Consider the following 14,053-nt stretch of genomic DNA (forward strand, 5'->3'; position numbering starts at 1 on the left):
GCACTGTGGTAACTGTGTTGGCTGGAAGGCCCTGATACTCTATGTGTAAATTTGTGCACTGTGGTGGCTGAGAAGCAGGCAGAGGTAGGAAAATGTAGCGAGCTCTTTCTGTGTAGCTCCCTGCGCCACACTGCACTCGACCATGGTGCTCATTTCCAGCAAGCGCTTAGCCTGGCCTTTTGTTCCTCTAAGTTAGTGTGAGCTAATAAATGTCTTTTTCACTTTATTGAAATCTCCTTTTAAAGAGGCATGACTGTGGAGTCTGGCCTCACAAAGATAGTCCTCTAGACATGAGAAAAGTAAATTAAAAGGGCATTTCTGTTAATATCAAAGCAGGCTTATTACTTCAATATAAGCACTTCCTTAATTTTCCTTTCTCAGCATGCAACGTAAATATAAATAAAAGGGCTCTCCACTGGATGTATGTTACATATATCTCACAGAGTTTAATTACAAAGCCTCTAAAAGTGAAGAGGGTAAGAGGAAATGATGTCAGTAGATCATGCAGGCCAGCACTGTGCTGCTGGCTGTTTCTCAAACAAAGACACTCAGGTGACCACCATATACCCTGAAAGGTGGCGGTTACAGGAAAAGAAAACTCAGTGGCGGGCGGGGGGACTGTCATTATAATTTCATGCCCAAGCACTCATAATTTTTTTTAATTTTGCCCTTATTAGTGCTATTATGATTAGATATTAGAATCATCTTACTGCAACAAAGGAGGGATTAGTATTTAAAAAAAAAAAAAAAAGCCCCATACCGCCTTCTCCGCAGCACTGTATCCGCTGTGCTACAGGAAGAACCGCTCCACGACTCCAGCAGTACACCTGCGCCCCTCAGTTGGCCCTAAGAACTATCGCACTGTGGGGAACTGTCGAGGCACCCGCACGGTCACACAAGTTTCATCCCGGCAGCTTCCTATCGGGCCTATCAGGCACGGTAGACAACTTCTGTAAGGGAGAAACACTAAAAGGGAGTGTGCGCTGTGGGAGGGAGAAGGGGAAAAGCCTGCGGACCAGCAGTGTCCTGCCTCGACCTCTGTGCGGGGGCGTGCCTCTCTCCACCAGCAAAACCGCCCCGGATTGGCCGGACTTCGGCCTGGAGAAGGCCGGCGCATCGCGCCAGGGCCTCGCAGACCACTCGGGGGGCAGTTTTCCTAAACCTTCGCTTCCCTTTGAATTCCATTCCCTACCCTCTGCACAGCCAGGTGCGTTCTCTTTCCGCGGGCTTGGCTTTCTGCGAGCCGACTTCTCCCACGGGCTCATGGAGAACTACTCGCCCGATTTCGGCTCCTTTAACTCTGCGGGGATGTGCAGACTCGGGTGTCAGGAAAGGACTGACTGCGCTAAGGCGAGAGAGGACGAGCGAGACTTCCCAGCCGACCTTCGCCTTTGACATAAGACAACCCCTAGCGCCAACGCAGGGTATTATCCGGTTTATTTCGGGATCCAATCCGCCTTGTGGCCGCTGCTGAGGAGGAACCGAGCGCACTGGAAGTGACCGCAGCGTCGGCCCCAGGGCGCACGGAGAAGCCCCGGAGAGCGCGCAACGGAGGGTGGGGAGGCGAGGCGGCGACTGTGCGGGCCTGAGTGCCTGGAGGGACTGGGGTGGGGGTGGGGGTGTTGTTTGGTAAGTAAATAAGGACACTCCCCGCCCCATCCCGGTCTAATGATGATAGATTCCACGCCGCACAGGCCGATGCCGGCGAGACCAACCACGGAAAATAATGAGGCTGCATCCCCATTCGTCTACATTAAAGGCGAGCCAGGCACTTTCGATAGCAAACACATCGATTCCCTAGCCAGGGCCGCGGTTTGTCCTGCTGTCCGTGAATAATTACGGCTCCTTTAGAAATTCATAATAATTAGGACTCTCCGCACCCCACCCAGCCCCGGCGCGCGGCCGTTGACAGGCGCCTGGTTCTGGCGGACGTCTGGGTAGCTCCAGCCTCGCTCCCTTTAGGGGAGCGGTGGCGCCAGAATCATTTCTGCCCCACATGATTTTACTCTTCAGAAAGTTGGTTTCCCTCTCCGTGCCTCAGTTTCCTTGTGTGTCCAATGAGGCTTCCACTTCTAGCTCTACTTTATTACCAGATGCAATGCTCTGTTTGGGGGAGGAGGGGTAGATTTCATGAGTTGTGAGAGGGGGGGTGTGGGACCGGGAGAGAACGAGTCGCCTTCCCTCTGCACAAACTCTGCGGGGATCACGTGACGCCGCAACCGCGGAGGGGGGGCTGGGTGCAAGCCCGGGGTTCTGACCGCAAGACACACTGGGGACCTAGCGAGCGGAGCTGGGTGTTCCCGACTGACTGCGAGGGCGAGCAGGTTGTTCCAACCGCGACCTGGCCGCGGGCAGGGGTCTCCGTAAGTCCGGAGCGCAAACTGGACTAGAAGAAGCCGGGAGCCCGGGCGAGAGCGGCCGCGCGGCAGGCCCCAGGCGCGCGGAGCTGGCCGTGGTGCTGAAGCGTCGCTCCCCGGCCCCAGGTCCTCGCCGCCCGCCCGCGCCCGGTTCAGTCCGGGCGCCCACGGTCTCTTCCTGGAGAACGGCCGCAGTCCAGGCTGCTGCCCCTAGAGCGCCGAAGCTCGTCCGCGTCGACGACAAGTTTCCCAAAAGCGACGCTTTGGTGTGGGGGCTTGGGGTCCGGACGCATGAGGGCTGCACCGGTGTTTTCCTAAACCTGTCGGATTGCTCGAGGTCACCAGAGGCTAAAAGTAGACAATAAGGCCCGGCGGCGGCGGCGGCTCCAGCTGGAAAACCTGTCCCGGCCGGAACACGGCACTTTGGGCAGAGGACTTGAGTTTCCGAGTCGAGGGTAGGAAGCCGACGTCGAAGAAGGTTCCTGGCTTATTCCCGTAGAAGATGGCTTGCAATGGCCATTCAACTCTAATAGCGGGGAGGGGGCTGACACACAGCCCGGGAAGTGTGCCGGAGACGCCCCCTCCCTCTGGAGGTGGGGAGCGCTGGCCTCGCTGTGCGCCCTCGGCAGCCGCTGCTCGGATCCTCGCCGTCAGAACCCATTAGGGCGGCTCGGGTGACGGGCGAGGCCCGGACGGAGGCTGGTCCAGCCGGGACGCGCAGAGCCCCAGCGAGCCAGTTTCTAAGGAAACACTCGGTTTTTCTAAGCTGCAATTTGTCATATTGTGGGAGAAAGAAACGGTACAAGAAAAGCCTCCCGGTTCTCCATTCTCATGCAGATGAGGCGATGCGCTCTGGCAGCGGCCTGTACACCCCCCTCCCCATCGTATTTCCGGCTTGAATGGGTAAAATACGCTCATTAATTTAAAGGGAGGAGTGGGGGGGAAGCTTTTCTCCAACCGCGACCCGAGAGGCACCCGGAGATCTCTCGCAGCTCCTGGGACCCCACGGGGCGCACCAGCCCAACGCCCCCTCTCCTGCTGCCACCTCGCTGTCCATGATCCAGAGGCCAGGCCCGACTAGACACCCTATTTCCACAATAAAGGGCACCCTAGCAGGAGAAGTCTCTCAGCCCCACCCCCAACCCCCCTACACACACCCCACCAGCCCCCCACCTCGCAGTAAATATACTAGCGAAAGCTGTTTACAAAGGAGGTAATTAGGTTTTCAGCCCGCAGCAAAGATGCTGCGCCTCATCCGAAGTTTAAACAACAGCCAGCAACCCGCGGGGGCGGACGGCAAACTTGGAAAACGCGCAAATGCGCTCTCGGGCGCGCGCAGGGCCACGAAGAAGCCGCCAATATATATCATCTCAATAAAAAGCCGCTCCTGGAAGGGTTGCATAGTAATTGAGACCGGCGCGCTTCTCTGATCTAGGCTGGCATTTCCTCATCTCGAGCTGACAGAGCCAACTCAGGAAATTGCTGGTAATATTCATCTGGGGAGCACTTTCATTAAACGTAATTCATTCGACTTTCACAATAAATTGAGTGACATCCTTACAGCGGAACCTTTTTATCCTTGATTAAGTGCTTGCCAAGCTTTGGTTTCCCACTTTATTGTCACATTCCTTCAAGCGGAGTCGTCAACATGCCAATCGGCGGCAGAAAAATGCCGCGCTGTGTTTACCAAGCTTCGGGAGGGGCGAATGCTGACACGGAGGAAACCTGATGAGCGGATAAATCAAGACCGCAACTTCCTGCAAACGGGCGGCGGGACCAGCCAGGCAAACGGTAGAGAGGACGCAGGGGAAGGCGAGCGCTCAGGTCCACCCCGCGACCCCGCTGCGCCCCGGAGCCGCTGACCCGACGGCGCTCTGCGGTCAGACTCTCCCGCCGCCTCCTAATTAAAATGGCTAGGGCTGATAACGGTCTTAACGTGAGACCTGATGCCGCTAAAGGACTGGCTACCCCAAAGTAACTTTCCTGGCTTGAATCAAAGCTAGGCTCTTTGTTTGGTAAAAAGAATGCCCATGTTCTAAGTTGGCACTTGACAGCAGGCAAACTCTCAGAGCATTCATTGGCTTGCTGTGTGGGCTGGGGAGTGCAAAACAGTGCCATTGTCCGTTCCTGGGATTCCCTTTTTGACCTGATATCAACGCCTCTGGAGCTGAATCCATTGAGGTTCTCTTCAGACCCGGGAATTCCTGGGGTACCTGAAAAGCGCCTGACTATTTCAGAACAGGAGTCGCTTTATCAAAGCATGGCCCCTTCTCCCCTAATGCTCCCCACTCCACCCCACTCTATAAAATCAAAGAAGCCCAAGACAGAAAATTGCTTATTTGAAAAAGCAATATCCAAATGCTTTCATCTCTCAAATGCCCTTTAGAAAATATTGTCGACGGCAGTTATTACCCGGGACAATGCTGTCAATTTCTGTAGTCTGTGGAAAATCTTCCCTCAGATAAAAAAAGTAGGACACTGGGCACCTATCTCAAAAAAAAAAAAAAAAAGCCAACCAATTTCCCATCCACCCGATATATATTTTTCACCCAGACAACACTCTCATTAAGGGGGAAATAGCAGTCAACAATTCAAAGCCAAATAGAAATCAACTTCACACAAAGAGGAGCCATGCGTTTAATGGCTTTCCAGGAAAATACCGCTGAGTGAGTTGGAGCAATTCTGGTTCTCTCCTAACACTGAAGGCAGTTCCCCGGAAGCTATCACTAGAAGGCCCAAGACCAAGGTAAACCCCCTGGAAAGCCAGGAATAGAAGCAAGTTCTCTGTCCCACAGAGCTCTGGGATGAATATATCTGGGGACTGGGCGTTCTCTAGTGATACTTGAGGCAAAGATCCTTTTAAAAATCTGGCTTTAATCCTGCATCTGAAAGGCTGGCCTATGGTAGAATAGCTAGGAAATGCAGCCTGATGGGGAACTTTAAGTACTGCCTACCCCCAAAAAAATAGCTTTAATAGGAAACACCTAAGACCAATGGGTAGGTAGCTCATTTATTGTATTTAGTTTACCTTCAGGAGTATGCTCAAATTGAAATTTTCAGTAAGCAGCTGACTCAATTTTCAAAGGATTGGAAGTATGTATACTTACACCAAAGGATGGACATTGCTGATTTCCCTCTGCTGTTGCCCCACCTTCAGTGATCCTTACCAGCCCCTCTCCTTTGAGTGTCACTTATCCAAACTGGCTTCTAAAGGTGCAGAGTTAGTATCCTCTGGGTATATCACACATTCTTTAAATCTATAAACAATTGGTGTAGAATTTCGTTAAGGACACCCTAAAATACAGGGGATAGATGGCTCAAAAATGTTGTGGTGCAAGGTATAAAAAGGATCTTCAATTCTTGACCAATTTTTGGCCTAAAAGGCAACCAGCTTATAGGCAATCTTAATTCCTAACAGAACTGACAGGAACTGTCCTCATTAGAGTAGTGCTAACATCATGCAACTCCTTATAAGAGTCTCTGGACTCAACTGTCAGTAACTTTTGCATTGCCATGTACAAAGAAGACTCATTAGACTCAAATCTCTGCGAATTATCACAGGGGAGCTCCCAAACAGAGCACCACATTTTCTGCAGGGGAATGTTCTTCTGTGTGACCTCAGTTTCCACCTGATCCACTGAGAATAACTCAATTTAGAACTCCATTCTTTACCGTAAAAAAACACATTTTCCTAGTTTATCCAGAGTGTGCTTCAATTCCATTCAAAGCTATTACATCACACTGAAAATATCTTGGAATCCGTCCAGAGATGACAAGAGAATAAAGATTCCAGGACTGTTAAAAATCTTAACAAGCATTGTTGTCATAGATTCCTCTCCAACTAAATTCAGACCTTCCAACCTGTAATACTCAACATTCAATCAAGTGAAATGTTTCCTTACTTTTATTTTCAAAAGATTGTTTCCCATCCCTGCACTTTTGTAGCTGGATCTTGCCCCGTGGTGATTTTTGATATGTTAGCTAATGTGCTTCAGGAAGTAACTTTGCAAATATGTTTCTAATTAGCTTCTCATTGCAGTACTAAAAGAAGCTTCTAGTTTAAACTAGGGCACATCCATTTCTATAAACACAAAAGCCTTAACCTTTGAACAGGCAGGCAAAGAGCCCTGGGCCAAGAAGCATACACTGAGAAGATTCATCCAAATAGGTAACTGGCGTAGTCTGAAGTGCAGATCTGCTGCACATGGTTGTTTTTTTTTTTTCAATTAAAAAAAAAAAAACTCTTCCCAAATGTGGACAGATTTAAGATTTTTTTCTATAAGCAGAAGCCTAAATTTTTCCATAAAGGAGATACCTTGCTCCCTGGATATAATTTTAGGGGCTACTTCTTCAGAAACATAACTGGGAGTGCATGGATTTAAAGAGCAAGGTGCGCTGCAGGTAACAGCTAGGAGACAGAACACAAATCAAGTGTTCCAGTCACATAACTTGTGTTGTGAGCTCATCAAGACAAAATATTACTCATGAAATTCTTCCCTGACTATGTCAGTTCAAGGGAAACACACACAACAATGTTTTTGTCACCTTTGCCTTCTTGGAGGTAGCTTGAAGCAGCTACTGACAACCTGTGTGGGTCTACTGCAGGTTCTTCCAAAGGACTGAGATGTGCTTGAGTGCAGCAACAAATAAATGCTCAATTCAGTTACTGTACCTGATGTTTAATGAAATAGATGGAGAAAACCATGATCATTTCTTGATCTGCTCATCACCCCAGAGTTTTAATCAAGGCTCCCTGCTTCTTTTATCTGTCTGCAAGCATCCTGACGAGACTGCCCACCTCACCCTTTTAAATTCATTTCCATGGTAAAAGTCAGCTCCTGCTCCTCCAGGAAAACAGCTCCAAATTGTGTTGGCAAATAACCCGGGATTACAATCCCTGGAGGTACCACCCTGGGTCAGGGCCATCAGCCTTTTGTTTGGGGGTTCCTGTGCTTTCTAATCCCCGACAAACCAAGCAACTTTAGATCGGAGAAAAAAGAATGGACTTCTAAATCGCCCTCTCTATTTTATTGTTCACATTTTGTATTGTTTTGAGTGAAATTGGAAAAATTGTCTCCTTTCTCTGTATCGCCAAAAGGCATTCAGGTAATGAAGTCTGTAACTAAACGGTAATTGAATCAGCATAATTTGCACACTGAATGGTTTTCAAATGCTCCCAGTTTACAATTAAAGGAGAATTAATGCGCTTGTTGTTGAGAACGCAGCACATTAGAATAAATCCAGCACTGTTGTTGTAATGAGTGGAAAACGGTTTAACTGCCAACAAACACATTTAAAATTTAACACAACGTATTGATTTCACTTCTGCTTTTGATAGATTATTTTCCAGACTATCGAAATACTTGCTCCGAGCAATAAACTGCACCACAGCCGCGAGCCCTTGCTGTGTGATGTAAGCACAGCCCAAGGACGTAAGAACAGTCCCGAGGTTCAGGCCGCGCGCAAAGGTGTGCAGAGGAGGGGGCAGGCAGGTGAGGACGGTCAAGGGAATCGTTAGTGTTCCTCTTCTCTGGCTCTCACTTGGCACTGCGCTCTCCTCCCTATCTCTCAATTTAAAAAAAAGAAATCTGCATTTCTTCTAACCAAACTTTCTGTCCTCAGCTCTGGGATCTCAATGTCAGTGGGCTTACTGGGCACAGGTAAAGGCGAGGGTGATTGAAATGGGCAATGGGAAGGACTCTCTTTGCATTCCGTGTGCGTTCCAGTGGGGGAAGGCACAGACTTCGGTGACGGTCAGAAAGGCTGTTCTTTTTCATTGGCTGCCCCGGCTTTCACCTGTTTACCCCAAGGTGTCCTATGGGCGAGGACACTGATGCGCAGCGCCCTCTGGCGTCCGCGGCTGCTACGGTCACACGATAAAGGAGCAAAGACAGGCAACATCGGGGATTGAAGCTGAAATCCCTTGAACATATATATTCGCGCGCGCATACACACACACGCACTCACACAATCACATGCACACACTTCACACAATTCGCAGCATTGCAGAAACATGCGCCACGGCAACGGCAGAGAAACGCTGTCAATTGCAAGGATTAAAAACCCTATCGCTCTCAGGCTTGCTGGTTCGGAGACTCGCGATTGAGGGTCGCCAGCACCACCCCCAATCCCATTTATCCAGGCCCTCCAGAGAGTTCCGGCTGCTCTAGCGCTCCACGTCTCTAACCAGAACACTCTGAGCCCTCGGTGCGCTCTCACGGACCTGGATGATCCAGGGCGGTCAGTATGCTGAGCACAACTTCACCAGCAGGGTGCGAGTGTCCCTGGTCCTTCTAGAAGCCAGACCCGAGAAATGGCACGCTCCTAGGCTCGGCGTGGTGCCCACAGGTCCCCGTTCACCACAACAAAGCGCTTCTCCCTGGAACCTGGTTCCAACCGCGTGCGAAGTCCCCACGCCAGAGCCCCCGCTCTTGGAGGAGTTGGGCCGTGGCTTTGTCAAGGATTCCCTCCTTGTTAACAAGGCCTGGCAGTCCCCCGGGAAGGGGCTCAGCGCCTAAGCCAGGGTTCGGTCATTTGGTGCGAAGGAGAGGTTAGGAGAGAAGGGGGGCCATGGTCGTTGGAGCACCTCTCACCTAACTCTGATGGCTCTCTGTGCCCCTGAGAGTTCAACTTCTCCTGTCTGAACCCTTGCAAGTCAGAGAAAGTTAGTTTCTTCCCGTACCACATCTCCAAGCTGCAGGAGAGGGTGCGAAGACTCACTTTCAAAGTCTCAGACCCTGGCAGATTCATGCCTCCCACTCCCCAGCCCTATACCCATTTCCCTTAGTTTAAACTCTAGGCATGAAATGCTAGAACTCCGTGCCGTCCACCCCTTCTCTCTGTCCTTTCGCCCCTAAAGCATCCTGTCCCACTGCCTCCTTGGTTTCTGGGCGTCTAGGGCGCCCGAGCCGCTGCTCAGAATCACGCACAGGAAAAGGGGGGACTGGGGCAGGAAACCGGGATGTGAAAATCCCGCAGGGACCTGGAGACCAGCTTGCCAAAGTTGTTCCAAAGCAGTCGTTAAGAACGCTGCTGTCGCTGAACTGGTGGCCTCACCCTCCTCCCGCGCGCGCCCAGGTGCCTCGCCCCGTAGCCGGAGCGGGGTGGCAAAGGCGCCTGACCCGCCGCGACTTACCAAGTACACGGTGGGCTGCAGGAGGAGAAGCACGTACCAGCACGCAGCCTGCATCCTCCCGCGTCTCAAACTTCCTTGGCGGTGCCTTCGCTGAGTCTTTGTTCCTTCAAAAACATAGATCCACCTGACATCCACTTTACGGAGCAAGGAGCGCTCTCAGCAGCCTAGATACAAATGAAATTAGACATCCCATGACCACGCGGGCAAGGTTAGGCTTGGCGAGCAAGCGGGGAGAGGGGGTCGTGGCGGGGAGGGGTAGACCAGGAGAATCGGGCGGGGAATGCGAAAAATCGAAAAGCGAGTAAATCCAGCGCCTCCAAGGAGCCAGTGCGCGGTCCGCAGGCAGCAGGGCGGCGGGGCGAGGGGCTCCGTGCGTCCTGCGCTCCTAGGGTGCGAGTTCTCGGGCAGCGGAGGCCGGAGGCGGCGGGACACAGGGAGCCGCGTGCATGCAGCCTGGTTGCGAGCCCGACCGTCTCTGGCAGCCAGACCTGCCCTAGTGTTCGCTGGCCGGGCGGTTGGGACTGAAGGCAGCGGCTGGTTCTTCGCCAGCCCTGGCAGTGCTCACACACGTACACACCAACAGAGAGAGACAGAGAAAGAGAGAGGGAGAGAGAGACTGAGTGAGGGGGGCGCGGGAGAAGAAAAGCAGGTGGAACTGACGAGGATTAGGTGCAGGGTACCTCAACACGCCGGGCGAAGTGGGGGAGGGGAAGGGGATGCAATTTGCATACAGGAAAACAGGGCTCAGTTTACCCATTCGAGCCTCTGCACACGCGTGCACACAGTCACATCGCCAGCACTACTTTCGTTCCAGCCAAGGGGGCACAGCCAGTCGCTAACTTCTGGAGAGGAAGCCTGCCTCGGGCTGTGAGGGTCACCTGCCAGGCATCCTCGATCCCCCAACAGGAGCCGCCCTCGCCGCCCCGTGCTCGTGCCCACCATCCCAAGGTGTCCCCGTTAGAAACAGTTGAGGAGAAGGACACCTACCGCACAGGACTGGGGGCGACGCTGGCGAGCAGGGACCGCTCTGGGCAGGCTCCATGGAGGAGCTACTGGGGCCTGGCGTCTTCAGCGCCCCGGACGTGCCCTCCCTGGCGCTCCGTCTCCATGCTCCGGCGCGGACGGGTCCGGCTGTGTCTTCCAGCCTCGGCGGAGCCGGTGTCCCAGTGCCGGGGTCGCACTCGGGATTGGTTCGCGGGAGCCCAGGCTTGGCACAGTTGGATTCACGGTGCAGAAAACTTAAGAGGCGGGAGAAGGAGGGGGAAGTGGAGGAAGAAACAGAGGAAGGGAGAAAGAGAGGGAAAGAGAGAGAGAGAGGTGAACGCGCCGAGATGCTGCTCCGGACTGGGACTGCGAGAGCCGGCGCTGGGACCAGCAGCGCAGGGCTCCCGGCTCTCCGCGGTCACGGGAGGATGGTAGAAATGACTTAAGGACAGGACACTGGGCCAGTCCTAGGGACTTGAACTTGACCGATAAGACGCTGGCCTTTCAGAAGGAAGAAGAATAAGCTAGGCACTGGCAGTTGGAGTTTCCGAGGGAGGGTGGGGTAGGGAAAATGTGGAGGCTGCGGGCACACGCAGCTGCTGCGCCTCCACCCGCGCCGCCAGTGGCCGGCGAGCCGCACCAGCTTGCAGCCGCGGGCGCTGTCCGAGGTGCTGCCCGGCCGACGGGGTTCGCTCGGGGGCGCGCTGGGTTTCCCGGCGCCGCGGCGGTGGGGGTCTCTCCACAGGGCCGCGGGTGGCGCGCCCGCCCTCCTGACACAAGCAATCACATTGGCACGTGGGTGAACGATCCCTCAAAGACTAATTGGTGCCCGGTGTAAATGGATCCCGCTCTCAGGCTCTCGGCGGGCAAGCCCGCAGGGGGAAATGGGTCCCGTGCGGCGTCCTAGGTGGCCGCAGCGCCCCCTCTCCGGGAGGGGTAGGGGGTGCAGGGAAGACAGCGCTGAGCCGCGCAGTGGCGGGAAGCGTAGCAGGGAGGTGCGCAGGGCGGGGACTCGCACGGGCGGGAGCAGAAACGCCCCAGCTGGCCTCCTGCCCTGACGCGGGACGCCGCCGACCTGTGGCTGCGTGGCCAGAGGCTGGGGGCGCTGCGGGCCGCCAGCCCTTCAGAGCGCCACCGTCCGGAGGACTGTGCGACCTTGGGCTTCGGACTCCTCTTCGTGGGCTGGGTAGAGTGGGCGGGAGATGGGGAGGGGTGTAGGGAGGATGCTTCAAGCTGTGACCACTCTTTTAGGAGTGACACCTTCCACGCAGCCAGCGTCCCTCGACCCCTCGACAGCATTCTCCTCTCTTGCGGTTCTCTGTCTCTTTCTCAACCTCTCTCAGTTTGGACCTGTCAGTCTATCTATCATCTACTTATCCACCACTCATCCATCTACCTATTCGCCTACGGTCTATCTCCTGTCCTTTCTCATTCTTGTGGTCCCTGTCTGAACCTCAGCTTCTCTCTGCTAATCTCTGCCTCTCTAGTTCTCTCTTTCTCTGAATATCTGGCTATCAGTCTCTGGGTCTTTGTGTCTCTACTCCGTCCCCCCACCCTACCACCTCCCTTAATCTCTATTCTTTTCTTCTCCGCTTCACTCTCTCCAGTGCACACCCACAGCCTCACCAGTATCCGGTGAGATCCAGGACCAGGCCACTCCGGTTGGAGGGAGGTTTCAAGAGACTGTTGGAAGTAGCTGAAGTCAGACCACAAGCCCCTGCGCGGCTGAGAGCATTTCTCATCCTCCAGGCGGCTGGTGACTTCTCCAAGTCTACCTCTCACCAAAGCTTGGCCTGCAGTGGTACATACTGCAAGATGGCATTTCAATATTAGTTTGTTAAGAATCGAGTTAAAATTTAACCTCAGAGCCTGTGTTGAGACATCAAAAGAAATCATGGTTTTGTTTTGTTTTGTTTTTATAGTGCATCTGGGGATGTCCTTTCCTTGAGTGTGGCTCTGCAAATGTCACCCTAGCCAGTCTGGGCCCTGATTTTAACTCTGGACAAGAGGTCCCAGAGTGACGACAGGCTGAATTCCCATGGCAGGGGGAACCACAGGCCACCTCCCAAACCCAGTGATGACAATCAGCAGAAACCCCATCTGATGGAGCAGATGACAGAGCAGCTCCATTAACACCTTTACCTGGCATCAGATCTCCAAGAGCCCCAATCAGATCCCCCCCTAAGCCACACCTGCCTTAATTTGATGCCTGCTCTCTGCCTTCCAGCTAAAAACAGCTCCTTAAAGATCTCACTTGTCTAATCTCCAAAGTTTTACTCTATCATTGTGATCTCTCGGATTCACGGGGCATGGGCAGATTAAGGCTGTGAGGCACATCTTCTAACCAGAACTCTTAAGAATGCACTTCAGAAAAAATACACATGTATCTGTAGCATGGTTGCAACTCTGTCTTGGCCATTTCCACTCACCAGGCTTTTGAGTCTTATGAAGTCTAATGGAAAGAACTTGAACCTCTTTGGCACCCATGTCTGAGGAGGAAGGGTCAATGGAAGGCAGGGAAAGTTGTGCTTTTTTTCTGCCCCCAAAGATTCAGGAAGCCATTCTCAAGTTTTTCCCCACTTACACATGAGCTCCAGTCCTTCCTAGACTGGAGTATGGCGCCAGAGTGCCTCTATTCGGATGCCTAAGTACATTGCTATCAGAGCTGAACCTCTCTGTCTGACCTTTGGGAAAATGAGAATCAGGTCAGCTTTGGGATACGTCAAGTTCTTTTCTAAATCTTGCTTCAAAAAACACTCTGCCTCTAGTGCCATTTAGCCTTAAAAAATTACTGCTTGTGAACTAGAAGGATGATCAGGGACCTTAAAATCTCCGTCTGAATGGGACTGATTATTTAAGAAAAGCACCACAGGCACCCAGTTATGGGAAGTGGGCCTGACACTTTGTTCTATGATGCAGGATTCCAAAGAGCTTTTTATGTTAATGACCTGAGACCTTCTGCTAAGACATTCAACTCCTAGGAGACCCTTGGACAGGGATATAAAAGGAAAGTAGATTGTCATCTTTTGTATCTGCACAAGAGTCTTCATTTCCTACAGTACACAATCAGAGAAGGACAGTTAGCCACCAAATAACACTGGAAAACTTATCATTGTTTCTGCTAAACCTCTCCAATTTAAATGACATGATGCTGGTGTGGGAAAGGACAAGGATGGCTCATTTACCTGATTTCCTATGATTTGCTTTAAAATGAATTCAAAGCAAAAGAGCATAACTTTCACACTTTCTGCTGTTTAAAGTAGAACCCTACCGCAAACGCACTCTTAGAATACAGAACATCAACAATTAGCTTCACTGGAATAGAACAAAAGTGTGATTTGCTGTCAGTGGTATAGCGTTTGTGCCAATTTTTTCAGACCTTACTCATGATGAAAATCTTTTCAGAAGTCACCCTCTTGCTAAATTTTGGGTGCATTGCAACTTAATGTGCATACAAAATTCACATAAATTATCACCACTGTAAAACAAAACTCTCCCATCTGGTTTTCCCCAGATATGCCTGCTCCAACCTGAAGTGAACAATATGAAACAGTAGTATACATTAATATCCAAAAAT

General features: G+C 52.1%; 1 protein-coding gene across 1 annotated transcript in view; it reads right to left on the reverse strand.

Annotated features, from left to right (window-relative positions):
• The window catches only part of NXPH1 (neurexophilin 1), a 308,789-nt gene extending 299,243 nt beyond the window's left edge, over window positions 1-9,546 (reverse strand). The window contains exon 1 of the mRNA XM_062178553.1: window positions 9,493-9,546. Within this exon, the coding sequence (XP_062034537.1) occupies window positions 9,493-9,546 (54 nt within the window). The remainder of the gene's footprint in view (window positions 1-9,492) is intronic.
• Between the last annotated feature and the right edge of the window lie 4,507 nt (window positions 9,547-14,053).

This window comes from Lepus europaeus, chromosome 20 (assembly GCF_033115175.1).
Source record: "Lepus europaeus isolate LE1 chromosome 20, mLepTim1.pri, whole genome shotgun sequence".
Classification (NCBI taxonomy): Eukaryota; Metazoa; Chordata; class Mammalia; order Lagomorpha; family Leporidae; genus Lepus; species Lepus europaeus.